Raw genomic sequence first — 17,387 nt, 5'->3', positions numbered from 1 at the left:
GACCTATTCTTGTAATAAAAAAGTGAAACAAAATGAACTCTTCTCATCCCCTACTAGTTTTTTGTTCAGGTTATTGATGTGTACTTTCTACTCTTCCTATAGTATGCCAAAGGTTGGCAAAACCTCCTCTTAACTATTTTTTATAACCCAGGGCCCCTATTCTTAAGGGTCCTTTATGAATGTTTTTAGTTTTCTTTCATTTAAAACAAACCAGAAATGCATTTAAAGGCTGGAGATTAAGCAGGGCCAAAACTCCAACCGATAGGTATATACTATAGGCACTCATGTCATTCAGGTCAAGTTTCACATAAGCTTGACGTATAATCTAATGATTTTGGGTGATAAAGAAATGCTTTTTTACTTAGTCTTTATTTTCTATTTATTCTAGGTCAACTAGCAATTTTTTTCTCCTTTTGTTACCGTTGAGGAAAAACACTAATTATAAGGTTTTTCTGTCAAGGTAATGGCAATAAATGTTGAAGCAATTTACATCCCTCAACTATTACTTAAAATAAAAAGTTATTATTTAAGTGAGATCACCCTCTGGAAAGCTTGAGTTCCTCCCTAAGGTCGTAAAATTGTACTAAAAAAAGTATAATTCAGCATGAAGAAATTGATGTTATTTTAAAATCTGTTTTAATAAGTGGATACTACGAATTAGGATAGTTAGGCATTAAAACACAGTTGAGGGATTTGGTGTCAGAAACACTCAGGATTTATTGGCACTAGGTGCATGACTATGGAAAAATGATAATCACTAAAAAAAAAAAAGAGTTACTTACCATTTTCAGGGTTACACATTTCAAATGTTATAAAAATGTCTGTAGAAAAACTTTAAAAAAGTAGACAACTCATTTGTAAAATAGGGATAATATCTGCAGGATTTGTCTCGCAAAATTGGGAAGTTCAAAAGAAAATATACATAAAGCACTTTTAAAACTTTAAGTGCTAAATAATGTCAGTTGCTATTATAATATTCTGAAATAACTAAAGCTGAAAGATGACCTTACAGCTAATCTAGTCAAAATACTCCACAGTAAAAACAGCCCACATTTATTTATCTCCTTAAGGTTTGTAAAATGCTTTACAAATATTCTCTTATTTTATTTTCAAAGTAAATGCTTGAGGGGGCAGCTAGGTGGCGCAATGGATAGAACACCAGTCCTGAAATCAGGAGGACCTGAGTTCAAATGTGACCTCAGACACTTAAAAATTCCTAGCTGTGTGACTCTGGGCAAGTCACTTAACCCCAATTGCCTCTGTAAACAAACAAACAAACAAATAAATGAATAGTAAATGTTTGAGGCAGATTTTAAACTCGGGTCTATTGTTCTCTCTCCTAGACACGTATGTAGTGGCCTCTCCTACAGATGAAGAAATCTAACAAGCTTCAAATAAGATGCCCAATATCACATAACATAGTTAAATGGCAGAGCTGGGATGAAAAATCAGATCTCCTGATTCCCAATGCTATTTGATAACTTCATTTTTAGAATTTTATATTACTAATAACTATATGTAACTTAACAACTTCATTTTAGAATTGACTAGTGCATTGGAACTGTAATTAAGACCTGGTAATAAGTTGAAGGAAGTATCCTCTCATTGGAACTTCCTTTGATTCACAAAATAAATTACCTCAAACTTGAAAGCATAAGCCTATAGTTATCTTAATTTAATCTTAACTATGCATTTATTTATTTATTTTTTTAATAGCCTTTTATTTACAGGATATATACATGGGTAACTTTACAGCATTAACAATTGCCATACCTCTTGTTCCAATTTTTCACCTCTTACCCCCCCCACCCCCTCCCCTAGATGGCAGGATGACCAGTAGATTTAACTATGCATTTAAAAGTATATTCAATTCAGTAATTATGCCATCTCTATAACCAGGGCATGCTGAGCTGACAAAACATCTTAATGAGATACTTCAAAGAATCATAAAAAGACACTAACCATAAGACAAGTCACCTTTTGCTTTGTTTGCACAAACTTGTAGACTGGTAATAAATTGTTTCATCACTGGAGAAAAGGAGATATTTTACTTCCTTCTTTTTCAAAATGTCATCAGTTGTGCTTCCAAAATTTTTTATGAACTTTATTTAGCTTACAACTGAGACTAAACCCCTGAATGTATTGATACAGCAGAAGTTTACCCACCTTTTGGAGCACGTTCAAACGATATTTAAGTTTTGAATTTTCTTCTCGCAACTGCTCTAAACTAGGAGAAATTTCTGTACACCCAAAGTTTTTCAATCTATCAATTTCAGCAGTCAGAAACTTAATCTCTTTCTCCTAGGAAGGAAAAAAAATGCGAAATCTTCAGTTGCACTTATCAGCTTTGGATTAATAATTTTATTCTTTATTATATTCAGATGAAATGAGACAGTATTTCCTTTTTTTTTTTTTTTGAGGGGGGCAAGAAGCAATGGTTGAGCAATGATTTAGCCAAAATGTTAGCATGATGTTGATAAAAGCTAATAATTTAGATGCATATGCACATTGGCTCCCAAATTATCTAGCTAAGATAAAAGAATAGAACCATTCTTCCTCTATCTTTCCTCATTGGTTTTTGGTGATTTTCCTTCTCTGAGTTACACCTCAGATGAATTACAGTTAACTACAGTTAAAATGAACTATGATGTATATGAGGTATGGTCCTAAGTACTGGAATGGTTTAAATAAAGAGACAAGGAAACTGCTTTTGCTCCCATTTAGTACAAAAGTTTCCATTTCGATCTGTACTAGAGACCAGAGATCCTAAGCATCAATAGAGCTTGGCAGAGCTCACACTACTTCCACTTCTCAGATCAGTACTAGTCTAACAGGCACAGCGCTGGAACTGACAAGTGGTTCTAAAGTTGCCCCCGCCACTCCTCATCACAGAGACTAAGTTCCGACCAAGGTTCAAGGTATACTTCCCGACGCCGAAGGCCAGCAACGTGAGCGCCGGCGCGCCCGATCCTCACCCCTTCTGCCTCCAGGATTATCTCCATTCCGCACCCCGGTTTTCCCATCCCCGGGACCAATTTCCTTTTTTTTTATTATTATTTTTTAAACTTTAGCTCCTACAACTGTGGATGGGCCGATTCCGCAGGAGGTAAGGAATTCTCGGTAACATTCAGTCGTTGAGAGAAGACCCACACCCGCAAAAAGGCCCCGGTCTCCCGGACTTGACAGGGAATGGTGGATCTCGGGGAAAAAGTCAAGTATCGAAGGCCAGGGGCTCTCCTGAACGCCCCGCCCCACTCCCGGCAGAGGCAGGGTCCGGATTCTTCTACGCCCGTCTCCTGAGCAGTCCGAGACCCTCCCCTACACCCCCGTCTCGGTCCGGCTCCAGCGGGACAGCCCCCGAGACGGGCCACGTAATTCTCCCCCTGCTCTAACCCACTCGAGGCCGGACCTAACCTGCTGCAAGAGCCGCGCCGAGCACTGAGCAACCAGACCCTCCATCCTCTCGTCAGAGCCTCGCTCGCCTTGTGGCCGGAAACGGAAGTGGGTCGCCGGGCCTGTATGGAACCGGAAATCCCGCCTTCTCTCGGAACGGGCCTCGGGAGTGGAGCTAGGCTGAGTGTCTCGGGTCTCTTCTGCCCCCTAGCGGGGCCCTGGCGGAACGGCGGGGGTCTGTGGGGACGCTTACTGGGGATCTCGGGATCACGACGGGTTTTGGCTGAGGAGGACAAGGGCTGGGGAGTGTGACTTCAGCTCTGGGGCGCCGCTCCGCGTCTGTGTTTGCCTCTCTATAACGTGCACGTAAAGTTCCCTCTCGGCTCCATCTCATAGAACTTTAATAGCGCGGAAAAGAGTCCGCGGCGCCCCAGGCGCGGCTAGTGCAAGAGACTCCTTTTGCGGGGGCCTCTGGACGGAGGGTGATTGTAGGGGATTCCCTACCTTCCTCCCGCCTCCGTCCGGCCCTCCCCCTCCCCCCAAGACTCTTCCCCTTACCCCGGACTCATTCCTTCATCACTCCCCGTCTCCCGGCATCCAGTAGCTCTTCAGCACCCCCTTCCCCCCTCCCCCGCCCCGAGCCCCGACCTCCTCTCGCCGCGTTACTCCCGGTGCCCCGCTCTCCTTCCCAGTCCCCGCCCCGGCGCCCTTTCCCGGCCTCGCTCTGTGTCACCAGCACGGCGCGCCTTCCTCCCTCCCTCCCTCCACTTTTGCATCCCTCTTCTTGCTGGGAAGTTCTTTCTCACACCCAATCCAAATCGGCCGCTTCTTCCTACCGCCCGCCGCAGCCTCTCAGCGCACTTCCCAGACCGGCAGCAAAGACCGGCACCGAGTCAGGGGCTTCGATGGGTCGCTCCTTCCCGGCTCTCGCCTCTTTTTGCCCTCCCCGTCTTTTCTTTTGGCGATGGAGAGGATTTCCTCCAAGCCCCTCGCTCCCTCAACTCATCAAAGCAACGGCTCGAGTAATCCACTTCTAGTGTCTCCCGCATCCCCCTACTCCCGAAGTACCTACCCGAGGGGCCGTGGGAACAAGGAGACGCCAATCTCCCTTCCAGAATGAGGAAGAGCGGTTCAGGAGATAGAAACAGATCTACGGGTTCTGGGGAGTGGTAACTTTCCGGGTCATCTCGGGAGGGGCTGATCTTTGTCCTAAGTACGATAAGTGTTGTTTTATTAGGGTTTAGGAACTTGAAAGTGTTGTGTGATATTAGGGTGGGAAGCTTTAACTGTGCTCAGCTCTTCCGGGCCCTAACAGCCTCTTAAGTGGGTTCAGGAGGGACTGCTTGGTTGTTCTACTAAGAGCCGGGGGCTTCTCTTTTTCTCTTTGTTGTTCCCATCTTTCCAGCCATACCGATTTCAGCCTTGCATATTGGGCATGAGAGAGAGGTGACATCTGATTTATTAAACATTATATTGTAACCAACCCAACCCCACCCTGCAGCCTAGGAGTGAGGCTCAAAGGTGATTTGTGCGGTGCTCCGTGGCTATTATGTTAGAGGCAAATCCGAGCCCAGGCCCAGATCTAAAGTCCAGCATTCACTATTGGAGTGAAATGCTTTGTAAAACTTTAACGTGAGTTACTAACATCATGTCACGGGAAGTGGCAGAACACTTCCATCGTTATTTCAAGGGTAAGACTTGGAGAACTTGCTTCTAGGAGAGTTGCAATGATGGGTGATGATTATGCACAGACATTTTGTAACTGGTTTCCCGCGCTAAGCCTTTCTGATTGGTTGTGTGGTTAGAAATGATTCTAGTCCCTGACTTCTAGGAGAGTTGCAATGATGGGTGATGAACCTCTAGGAGAGACTTGATTATGCACAGACATTCTGTAACTGGTTTCCCTCGCTAAGCCTTTCTGATTGGTTGTGTGGTTAGAAATGATTCTAGTCCCTGACTTCTAGGAGAGTTGCAATGATGGGTGATGATTATGCACAGACATTCTGTAACTGGTTTCCCTCGCTAAGCCTTTCTGATTGGTTGTGTGGTTAGAAATGATTCTAGTCCCTGACTTCTAGGAGAGTTGCAATGATGGGTGATGATTATGCACAGACATTCTGTAACTGGTTTCCCGCGCTAAGCCTTTCTGATTGGTTGTGTGGTTAGAAATGATTCTAGTCCCTGACTTCTAGGAGAGTTGCAATGATGGGTGATGAACCTCTAGGAGAGACTTGATTATGCACAGACATTCTGTAACTGGTTTCCCTCGCTAAGCCTTTCTGATTGGTTGTGTGGTTAGAAATGATTCTAGTCCCTGACTTCTAGGAGAGTTGCAATGATGGGTGATGAACCTCTAGGAGAGACTTGATTATGCACAGACATTCTGTAACTGGTTTCCCTCGCTAAGCCTTTCTGATTGGTTGTGTGGTTAGAAATGGGGATCTTAGAAATGATTCTAGTCCCTGAATGTTTTTTGCTTTTTAGGTATCTTGATCTAACAGCATTTGATAAGAGACAATGCGGTAAGGCAGAGGTGTCAAACATGCAGCCAGTTGACTCAGTGCACCAGAATATTTAAGAAACAAATAATGTTGATACGTGGTTTTCTAAAGCAACATGCAACCTGTTGGGATCCTTATGTACAGTTTAGTAGCCTCTTTTCTATTTGAATTTGACATTTATTGTAAGGAGAGTGGCCTTGGACCATTCTTCCTGATAAGTCTGTTTGCTTCTGCATTGTGTTCTTTTCTATTTTAGATGAAGGATTTTGAGACTCTGGTTTTGTAGATTTTGAAGTCAGGAAAGCAGCATCCCAGAGTCTGGATTTTATTGCCACCCCAGCGCTTATACCCTGAGAAGCAAGGAGTAATTTTTGAAAGCTACTTCAAAAGTTGGATTCCAGGTCTAGGAATCCACTCACTTCATCACACAGCTAGATGACACAGTAAATAGAATATTGGATCTGGGGTCAGGAAGACTGGAGCTCATCTGACCTAACACTCTTACTAGTTGTGTGATCCTCGGTAATCATTTAACTTCTTTCTTGCCTTAGCTTCCTCATCTGTAAAATGGGGATAATAATAGCACCTACCTCACAGAATTGTTGTAAAGATAATATGAGATAATATTTGTAAAATGCTTTGCAGACTTTAAAGCACTATGTCGATACTAGCTATTATTATTAGAAATGATCATGCAAGGGTAACTCAAATACTCACCTAAGAAATGTTTTCAGATATGAATTTGTCAAAGCCAATGTAGAAACTGTACTAAATCTAAACTCCCTAAAGTTTGAGACAGTTAAGAGAGAATATATGTCCCCAAGGTTTGGGGGAAATGTTTGTACTTTTGTTCTTGTTTTATCTTTGAAATCTATATCCTTTTGTAAAAATTTAATTGATGTAAAGTTGGTAAATAAAACTAGTGGGCCAGTCTCTGGTACCTAAGAGTGAGAGAACTAGTATAGGATCAAGAAAGAGGAATAAGAGAAGAAACCCCCTAACACTTTCAAGTACTTCTTGAGCCTTGAGGGGCAGATGTAGTCAGATGGTTTGGTGCTGGTGTACTTGGCCAGAGCACACTTAATGTATGTGTGTGTGTGTGTGGACACATATATATGCCAGAATATTCACAGAAGCATTTTATGCTAACCAAAAAAAAAAAAAAAAGAAAAAAAGAAAAAGAAACAAAGAGGGTATCTATCAATTGGAAAGAAGTTATATAAGGATATATTAATATAATAGAATATTATTAAGAAACTGATTCAGAAAAACATGGGGAGACTTGAATGAACTGATACAGAGCTAAATGAGAACCAAGAAAAGAATATCCACAATGATTACTGTAAAGAACACTAAAATAAAGTAAAATTTGTGAATGTGTTGTGTTAGTGGTTGTAGAGAAAAAATGACAAAAATATATTTACTTCCTTTTCTTGGAGAAGTGGGACAAAGAGTGTGAAAGTCACATGTTGTCAGATATTGCCATGCATCAAATGGTTTTGATTTTCTTTGGTATAAAAGAAAGGTTTGTGTATGTAAGGGGTGGGTATGATTGGAAATGACCATCATGCAAATTTTTTTTTTTAATGCAAGTGATTAGTAATATTATTTTATATCTATTTGACTTGTATCTTTGATGAGTCTGATAAAACTAGATGGTTGCAATTGGCTATCTTCCCCAATGCTTATATCATAACTCAGTAAAAGCCTTAATAAAACAGACTAAGAAGAAATATCTTACCAGCATCTTTTTGTGGAGCTGTTTTAAGTAATGGTAAAAGTTAATCTTTTTGAATGTTAAACTCACTACCACTAATCTTAGTAATAAAAAAAAAAAAAAAAAAAAAAAGGAAAAAATAAGATTCATACTAAAAATTGCCTCCATTTTTAAATCTGAAGAAAAATAACAATCATTTATTAGAGTCAAAATGCCATGGGATTGTAATGACTCCTTACACCCATCCAAATCTACAAAGATTTGTGATTTTCTTCATATGAATACTTCTTCCAACAACACAGCTCACAATTTTTCTGAAATTCAGTAAATGGTCTTCAGGGCTTGTTGTAGCCATTGTAGCTAAACTGGTAATAAACATCTTCAAATTTAGCTAGGTTGGTTCTTTGACAACAAAGTTTATTAAATGAAATGATTATAAAGTGCTTAGCGCAGGGTCTAGCACATAGTAAGCATTATATAAATATTATTATTAGTAGTAGTAGTGGTAATAAATATTATTATTCTCATTAGGTCTACATTCTTAGGCAGCTAGGTAGCAAAGTGAATAGAGTGCCTGGATAGTGACAATCAACCAATCTATTAAGTTTTATTAAATGCCTACTATATTACCAACTCTAGTTGAACATTGTGGAGGATATGAGAGAAGTATAGGAATAGCACCTTTCCTCAAGGAGCTTACGATCTAGTTTCAACATACATATAAAACAATTCAATGCTAAACTGGACCATTGTATATAACTAATGTAAGGACTCCATGAAGTTTTAGTTGAGGACAGGATGTGACAAAGGAAAGGGCATTAGGCTGAGAGTCAAGGTTCTCCTTCCAACTTTAGTACTACTAAGTAGTTTTATGACTTTGGATAAGGAAAAGTAATCTGAAAGTTGAACGCAGGTTAGATGGAAATAGAGTAGAAAGGATGAAACTAAAGCTGCACATATTAATCTGAAACTAAACTTTCTTCTCTCTAGGACTACAAAGTACCTACCACAAAGTAATATGTGCAGTAACCAATAAATACTCAGTGGCTCACTGAAATTACCAGGAATGGCAGTCTCCTTAATGCCTGAATTTGGATTTGGTTTTTCCTTTTCCCCTTTAGATAGAAAAACAAGTCATATCCAAAGTGCCTAAATCTTTGAGGGAGTTGTTTCTTTTCAACTAAGGACAGGAACCAAGTATTTCAATACTCTATTTGAGTATATCTAATTTATAGAGAAATGAAGAATAAAGAGGAGGAAATAAAAATAAAAGCCCTACCAGTATGAGAGAAGGAAATGGATGGGAACTGGGATTGAGCAACAATGACAACCTGAATGAAGTGGGTTGAGGAAGAAAATGAGAGAGAGAGCAAAAAAAAAAAAAAAAAAAAAAAAAAGATACATTCATAAAGGCCACTTTATTGATGAAGATAAAAATGAATGTAGTTCCCCACAGCCCTCCCCTCACCTTAGTGACTTCACTGGGCATGAGACTGGCATGGGCAGGCCTGCCTGTCTCAAGTGTGGGCCAAGGTGCCCAGGTCAGACCCTGCCCACCCTTCTTTTTCTCCTCATCATGCAGCCAAATGCAAACACGTCACAGCTCACGAAGATTCATTGACGGCACTTTAGAATCCCCAAAATGGCTCCCGTGCATTGTTATTTCTCCCCCCCACCACCCTTTTTTTTTTTTTTTTTTTTTTTTTTTACACATTGTACAAAATACATGACTAGGAAAAGTCAGCTGTGCTGATATCTGCAGGAGATCCTTTTAGGATTCCAAATCCTCCAAATGTATTTATTGCAGTAAGACCTCTAAAAAGTAGAGCTGTACAAAAAACAAACAAAAAACAAACAAAAAAACACAACCTGCACGATTTTATGAGCAGCAATTCAATACTGCCTTAGTTCATTAAAATTTTCTTTCCCAAAAATACATTCCTAAATATACAAACTATACAATCTTGTCATTTTAATGCTGGTTTTTATAATAACAATAAAACCAAAAACTAAAACCAAAAACAAACAAAAACCTGTTCATCTTCAAACTGACAGGAGCTCTACTGTGCATGGGACTGGGTACCTTCATATAACACCACATAAATAACTCTAGCCACACCCAACTGTTCACACTGGGTGCATGGCTAGTGGGACAAAGGAAATACTTTTCTGGCGATCAGACGTCATCCGCAGAGAGGGTTGGGATGTTAATCCTGGGTCGGGTGAAAAATGCCATCTTCTCCCTACAGAGAATGTCATAATTATTGGTTAGTAGAGAAGCCCCACTAGACTAAGAGCCCATCTGAGCTCCAGAGTCCATAGTGAAGGTCAGAAACTCAGAAAAATGTTACCAAGGCAATGTCCCTGTGTTCCCAAAGTAGTGCTCTGGCTACCCTGAGACAAGGATTGTGAGTTTTCGAAGCCGGAAGGGATGAGTGAGAATAAATCACCCCAAACTGTATTTATCACTCTCAGCCTCTTCAGCCAATCCCCCACAATTACCAGTGATAGAAATGTAATAATAAAGGCTGGAGCAGGTGGTTCATTCATTAAACAAGAGCATCTGACAAATTAGGCAGCATTGTGCTGAGACCTGATAAAGCCAGCCAGGGGAAGAGCATGCAAGGGCTCATACATCACCAGGGAAGACTTGGCAACAGATAATCATCTGTTACTGAGAGCCAGCCCAATACAGGAGGCCAATGACAAATAGGGAAATGGGGAAAGTGGGACAAGGCAGAGGAAGATTAAAGGAGAAAGAAGGGAATGAAAGAGAAGGAAAACCAGATAAAGACAGAGAAAGAAAGATAAAAACAAAAAGAGATAGCAGGACAGGGAAATGGAGAGAAGTCCTGAGTAGGTGAGATAGTGGACCGCTGACATAGGGTATTGTTGCTCCTACCTGAACGACTGTACTTCTGGGGGTTCTTTACAACTCTGTCCCCGCAGCCGGTGGACATCCTTAGCTGCAGCTCTCATCATCTTATCAGCCTGTAACTCACCCTTGTGCTCAGCCCTCTCTGCCTGCAGGGCAAAGCAATTCCAATAGTTTAGTTAATGCAGGGTCTACAGAATGCCTCTAGAGATTGGTTAGTGAAAGAAAAGTTTATTTTAATACAAAATGATGCTTCTGTGGTCAGAGGGGCCAAGTGTGATAGAAAAGGTTATTTCAAGCACTTCTCATTCTCTACCATGATTTATTTTGTGATGAATTTTATTCAAAATAAAAATGAGTTAAGTAATCACAATATTGTACAAAATACAAGGTAAATCATTAGGATTTATCTAGGTCAATGAACTGACCTGTGCTGTTACAGAAAGAAATAAGAGACAGAGATTGAGAGAAACATTTAAGAAAGTAGTTTTGGCCACATGCACATCTGTGAAACAGAGGCACAACTTTTTTGTCCTAACAACTGCTATTTTACTACTATTATTGCAGCTGTTGCTGCTATTACGAATAGTACTTCCATTGCTACTATTCTCCCCCCCCCTCATATTTATATGACACTTTACAGTAAACAAAACATGTTCCCTACAACCACCCTATGGTATAGGTAGCGTGAGCATTATTAATATTATACTTTTCATTTCATTTTAAAATCCATAGAGCTTAATACAGTGTTTACCCATAAACACTATATTAAGTAGGCATTTAATAATTACTTGCTAAATTAAATTGAATTCCCATTTTATAGATAAAATTGAGATGATAGAAAGAATTGGTATTTTAGTATGGGACTTAAGCCTGGAGCTGTGGTGTTAAATGAGAAGAGCAATGGAGTTAGGGACAGCAGATTTGGGTTCTGGTCCTCACTCTACCCCTTACTAGCCGTGTGACTAATTTGGGACAAGTAATTTTTCTGAGTCATTCAGTTTCTTCTTCTATAAAATGGAGATAAAAGTACTTGTGTTGTAGGGTTGTTGAGAGGATCAATTAAGATGATGTATGTAAAATGCTTTATAAACCAAAAAGCCCCATATAAGCATATTCCTTCCTTCAATTGTTGCTATGGAGACTTGGTGAGCCTGGGAGTGTCAACTTCTGTTAGTGCAATGATACTATTATATAGTTATTACTATAGCTATATAAGGTTTTAAGGTTTTCAAAGTACTTTACAAGTATTATCTCATTTAATTCTCATAATAACCTTCTGATATTGGTGCTATTATTATCTCCATGTTACAGAAGAAAAAACTAAAGCAGGCAGAAATTAAATGACTTGTTGAGGGTCACCCAGCTAGTAAGAATATGAGGCTAAATTTGATGTTGGGTCTTCCTGACTCCAGGTCTGTGAGATGGCAAGCTGTCAAGCATTACCAAGTATTACCCATCAAGTTTCCATAGGAGCCATTCTGAAGGAAGACACTACATGAATAGAAACTATTATTAAAAAGCCCAGGTTCTTAGATTTTTAATCTAATATTGCAGGAATCATGTTGTTTCCAAATAGCATCTCTTTTGGGTAGCTTGGTGTGACAATGGATATGGCATTTTACCCTGTGAGCCTCAGTTTTCTCACCTGTAAAATGAACTGATAAGGACATGACAAAACACTGCAGGACTTTTGCCAAGAAAACCCCAAATCAGATCCCCAAGTGTCAGAAACATCTGAACAACAATATACTTTGAGATCATAATTTTTATCTTAACAGCAACATTTATAGTACCCACTACATGCCAAGTGAGAAGCCTCAGAGCACTGGGCCTGGAATCAGGAAGATTAATCTTCTTAAGTTCAAAATCAAGCCTCAGACACTTACTAGCTGAGTGACTTTGACTAAGTCACTTCACCTTTTTTGCCTCAGTTTCCTCATCTATAGTGAGCCAGAGAAGGAAATGGCAAACCCCTCCAGCAACTTTGCCAAGAAAACTCCAAAATGGGATCACAAGACTTACACAACTGAGAAACGACTGAACAACAATGTGCCAGGCACTGTGCTAAGCACTTTTATAAATATTACCTCACTTGATTTTCAAAACTATTCTGTGAGGTAGGTGCTATTATTACCCTCATTTACAGTTGAGGAAACTAAGGTAAACAGAGATTGTCACCCAAAAGTCATCCAGCTTGTAAGTATATAAAGCCAGTTTTGAAATCTGCTTTTTCTGACATCAGGTTCCTTGCTCTATCCATTGTGCCAACCTACTGCTTCTTATTTACAAATGAAATGTGATTTACCCAACAAGTGTATTCTTAGAATACTATGGAAACAGGATTGTTATATGTCTAGTCATCATCTGAAGTGTTAGATAATATAAAAGACTGTGTTCTTGTTTTTCTGTTTTATAAAGCTAAATTTTTATATACTGTATTATCTTAAGGCAGGGCATACTTGTACTTCTATTTCTAAAATCCTTCAACTTCAAGATTAGAAGGGAAGCAATAAACTGGGAAAATATTTTTACAGTCAAAGGTTCTGATAAAGGCCTCATTTCCAAAATATATAGAGAATTAACTCTAATTTATAAAAAATCAAGCCATTCTCCAATTGAAAAATGGTCAAAGGATATGAACAGACAATTCTCAGATGAAGAAATTGAAACTATTTCTAGTCATATGAAAAGATGCTCCAAGTCATTATTAATCAGAGAAATGCAAATTAAGACAACTCTAAGATACCACTACACACCTGTCAGATTGGCTAAGATGACAGGAAAAAATGATGATGATTGTTGGAGGGGATGTGGGAAAACTGGGACATTGATTCATTGTTGGTGGAGTTGTGAACGAATCCAACCATTTTGGAGAGTAGTTTGGATCTATGCTCAAAAAGTTATCAAACTGTGCATACCCTTTGATCCAGCAGTGTTACTACTGGGATTATATCCCAAAGAGATTATAAAGAAGGGAAAGGGACCTGTATGTGCACGAATGTTTGTGGCAGCCCTTTTTGTAGTGGCTAGAAACTGGAAACTGAATGGATGTCCATCAGTTGGAGAATGGCTGAATAAATTGTGGTATATGAAAATTATGGAATATTACTGTTCTGTAAGAAATGACCAACAGGATGATTTCAGAAAGGCCTGGAGAGACTTATACGAACTGATGCTGAGTGAAATGAGCAGGACCAGGAGATCATTATATACTTCTACAACAATACTAGATGATGACCAGTTCTGATGGATCAGGCCATCCTCAGCAACGAGATCAACCAAATCATTTCTAATGGAGCAGTAATGAACTGAACTAGCTATACCCAGAAAAAGAACTCTGGGAGATGACTAAAAACCATTACATTGAATTCCCAATCCCTATAGTTATGCACACCTGCATTTTTGATTTCCTTCACAAGCTAATTGTACAATAATTCAGAGTCTGATTCTTTTTGTACAGCAAAATAATGTTTTGGTCATGTATACTTATTGTGTATCTAAGTTATATTTTAATATATTTTAACATCTACTGGTCATCCTGACATTTAGGGGAGGGGGTGGGGGGGTAAGAGGTGAAAAATTGGAACAAGAGGTTTGGCAATTGTTAATGCTGTAAAGTTACCTATGTATATATCCTGTAAATAAAAGGCTATTAAATAAAAAAAATTTAAAAAAAAAAAATCCTTCAACTTGTCATCTTGAACTTTAAATCTTTTATTTCTTTGACTATTAGGTTAAATCACAAAGCAAAAAGAACCTTCTATGAAAGCATAATTTTATCAATGTAAAAAATTCCACATTAGTTTCTTGTCTCAAGATACCCAGAGACTATATCTAAGAATTCTGGTCAGAAGAGGGGAATTGGTTCTATGTGCTCCAATCTTGATTGCTAGAAATATTAATAATGCCTCATCTCTGGACCAGCCTCAAAAACACCCGATCTCCTGAGTGGACTACATCAATAATTCTCCCCTTCAAATATTATAGTTTATGAACATTATTTGTAAATATGATGCTGGATGGGCCAATTAAACTATTACTATCCTAGCTTCTTGGATTTTCACAGCATGTTTATATCTATTCAAAATTAGATATATCTGGAACAATAATTGTTGACTACAGGACTTTCTGGTCAGTCTGGTGCATTACTAATAAAAATTTCAGCCTCTCCTCATTTATTCATTCCCCTACGTGGGCAAAAAGCAAGTTTGCTTGCCTTTTTGTAAATGATAGTCTATCTCACCATAGAGGAAATCCGTCCTAGCCTTAGTTACCTTCCATCAAAGGTTTCTTTTACAGAACACAGTGGCTTCATGGTGAGCATTATTATAACTAAATAAGGTTGCTATTGCAAACTTAATGTTGCCCAGGGATTGTCTCCATTTGTAGTTCTCACTCACCTTCTTTTCTACCATCTTCAACAAGAGCCGGTAGCGTTCGTCATCTCGGACCCACTGAGGCAGCTCTTTTTCCCCATGGCTTTTGGCTCGCTCCAGCTGTTCCTTCAATTCCTTCAGCACCAAGATTTCTTGTGTCAGCTGATTATGCCAGGTCCTTGAAGCCTGCAGGTCTAATTCTAGGTCTAATGAGGTGCGGATTAAGCGCTCAGCTCTGAGGGATTTGACAGAGGATGGCTGAAATAGAGAAGATGGTTACTTGCCATTTGTCATTTGAACAATATACTTTGCTTATACCATTTCCTTGATTTGCAAAGTCTCTTTTTTTCCATTAATTAATCTACATGCCTCTCCTTCAAAAGCAGGATAAAAACCCACCTTCTTCATGAAGTCTTCCCTGATTAATCTCTAACTTAAACCTTCTTGGTGTGTGCATCCTTGTTTCACATCAGACTCACTGATGAATAAATTATTTTATGATCTCTTACAGAACTTTACATTTCTTTTCTCCCCTACTAAATTTTAAACCATAAGGTCAGAAATTTAGAGCTGTGAGAGACCTCAGAGGCCATCTAGTCCAATCCCTTTTTTACAGATGAAGAAACTGAGGCTCAGGAAATTATATGACTTGTTCATGGTCATACACTCTGAGTTATGAGTGAAGTGCTCAGAGGAAGAAAAACCAGTGACTTCTGTTTAGAACAGAACCAAATAGTAGATGGGTTTGGCTAGGTTGTAGCTATGAACACTGCTGATATCACTTGGGTGCTGTGAAGCCCCAAAACTTGCATTTTGGCCAGCAGCCCCTTTTGTACTTCTGCAGGGTCTTTTTCTCAGCAATCCAGTCATTGCCCTTAGAAAATCATGTCAACCCCCCTAAGTGCTGCATCAATGTCACGGGCTTGTGAACTTTTCTGGCTAAGAACAATGAATATCATGTCTCTCCTCTGACCCCCTTATATTTCCTTCAACATGTTACCTTGTCTCTTTCATACTCCATGAGCAGAGGAAATAATTTAGGAGAAGAAGGAATGAAGAATAAATAGCTGCTCTGGAAATGTTATATCTTGTTTGGGACCAGGCAAGCACTTCCTTACACTCTTGACATTGCTGGCCATCCAAATTCATTTATGGATTCAGTTACTTTAAAGTTACTTTATATTTGTGTGCATCTCCATCTGTATTTCTTTATATCACCTCTCTCTCTCTTTCTCTCTCTCTCTATATATATATCTATATCTATATGCTCATATATAGCTATATTTAATTATTTAAATGAATGTAATTATATTTAAATCTATATTTTAGCTATATCTACATTTTTATCATTATCTGCAACTATATATCTGTATATCTATAAATTTGTGTGAGGGTGTATGTGTATATACGCACAGAGTGCCTGGAGAGTCCATTAGCAACCCAAATCAGTTACAGTCAATACACGCTCCATAGTCTCTCAAAGACATTTTCATTACACATCCTCACATCTCTCCCAAATGCAAGATGTTATCAGAGGTATTTTGTGCATATGTCAATGTTAGAGGCAGTTTGTACATGTGCCATTACCTATGCACATCACCACTGCTAATATAATGCATGGCCCATAGGAGGTATTTTTAATAAACCTTGTTGATTGATTGATTCTTCAGCTCAGTTGTAAATCTAAAGCTCTGCAGAACTTATTTGTTCATACACAGCCTTTGGTGCTGCAGATCCTTCATTTTTATGCTATTATCTACTATTGGGCATTCACTTTGGACATTCTTGCATTTGCAAACTACTCTCTAATCTAGTCCAGACTTGACTTGTAAGTAACTAGAATGAATGTCTGGATAGGACCATTTTCCCAAAGAAATCTCCATGTCTTTTAGGGACAACCTGTCAGCTTTCAATGTCAATTTCTAGCTGGTTTGCAAAAAACTCTTTTGCACTTCATTGCTTTTGAGAGGCTCTTGGAAACTCAAGTTTCTTATTGCAGCAGAAGACAGTCAGAAGCCTTAATTAATCAACTAGTTGGACAACATTTACTCAAGTGCAAAACCTGATGCAAGGGGCTAAAGAGATTGGAGTTGGGGGAGAATTTACCAAATAAATATGCCCTTGAGAAACTTCCTATCTAATTAGAGGTTGATGCTTTTGTCAAGCAAAGCTAAGTATGCCAATTCATAATGCACACACAGTATCCTTTCTCCTGTTCAGGCTTGCTGTTTCAAAGAGCTAGATCCTTTACATGAAAACTTGTGAAGAGAATTCCACCAGGTTCAACAACATTATTGGCTGCTCATAAAGGGCATTTTCATCTAATGGCTGAGGATGAGAGCGAGAAGGCCCTGTACCAAAGAATAGCTTCAAAGCAATTTCTTACCCTCTTCATTCGGACACTTCTTCTTTCCAAGGAATTTCGAACAAAAGGTGGCTTTTTGGATAGGGTTGAGCTATCACTATCACTTCGATTTAACTGAAAGAAAAATGTCAACATAATGTAAATGTGGAGCTTTTCT

The 17,387-nt window shown here is 39.1% G+C and overlaps 2 protein-coding genes across 4 annotated transcripts in view; both read right to left on the bottom strand.

The window, feature by feature from the left end:
• Positions 1 to 4,521, bottom strand: part of RARS1 (arginyl-tRNA synthetase 1) — a 34,103-nt gene extending 29,582 nt beyond the window's left edge. Inside the window, exons 1-2 of one of the 3 annotated variants that reach the window (XM_023506196.2) lie at positions 4,466 to 4,521; positions 2,167 to 2,301 (exon numbers count right to left, since the gene is read on the bottom strand). Coding sequence is in view for 1 of the 3 variants with exons in the window: in XM_003756809.3 (XP_003756857.1) it covers positions 2,167 to 2,301; positions 3,415 to 3,459 (180 nt within the window). In the remaining 2 variants the exon portion in view is untranslated. Of the gene's footprint in view, positions 1 to 2,166; positions 2,302 to 3,414; positions 3,537 to 3,951; positions 3,968 to 4,465 lie in introns of those variants that run through there. The other 2 variants (XM_031953636.1, XM_003756809.3) reach the window with 2 other exon arrangements.
• Positions 4,522 to 9,010: 4,489 nt separating this feature from the next.
• Positions 9,011 to 17,387, bottom strand: part of WWC1 (WW and C2 domain containing 1) — a 141,812-nt gene continuing 133,435 nt past the window's right edge. Inside the window, exons 20-23 of the mRNA XM_012552422.3 lie at positions 17,252 to 17,344; positions 14,890 to 15,123; positions 10,514 to 10,635; positions 9,011 to 9,854 (exon numbers count right to left, since the gene is read on the bottom strand). Coding sequence (XP_012407876.1) covers positions 9,788 to 9,854; positions 10,514 to 10,635; positions 14,890 to 15,123; positions 17,252 to 17,344 — 516 coding nt within the window. The 3' untranslated portion in view covers positions 9,011 to 9,787. The remainder of the gene's footprint in view (positions 9,855 to 10,513; positions 10,636 to 14,889; positions 15,124 to 17,251; positions 17,345 to 17,387) is intronic.

This window comes from Sarcophilus harrisii, chromosome 2 (genome assembly GCF_902635505.1).
Source record: "Sarcophilus harrisii chromosome 2, mSarHar1.11, whole genome shotgun sequence".
Lineage (NCBI taxonomy): Eukaryota > Metazoa > Chordata > Mammalia > Dasyuromorphia > Dasyuridae > Sarcophilus > Sarcophilus harrisii.
This window is presented reverse-complemented; position numbering and strand designations above follow the sequence as displayed.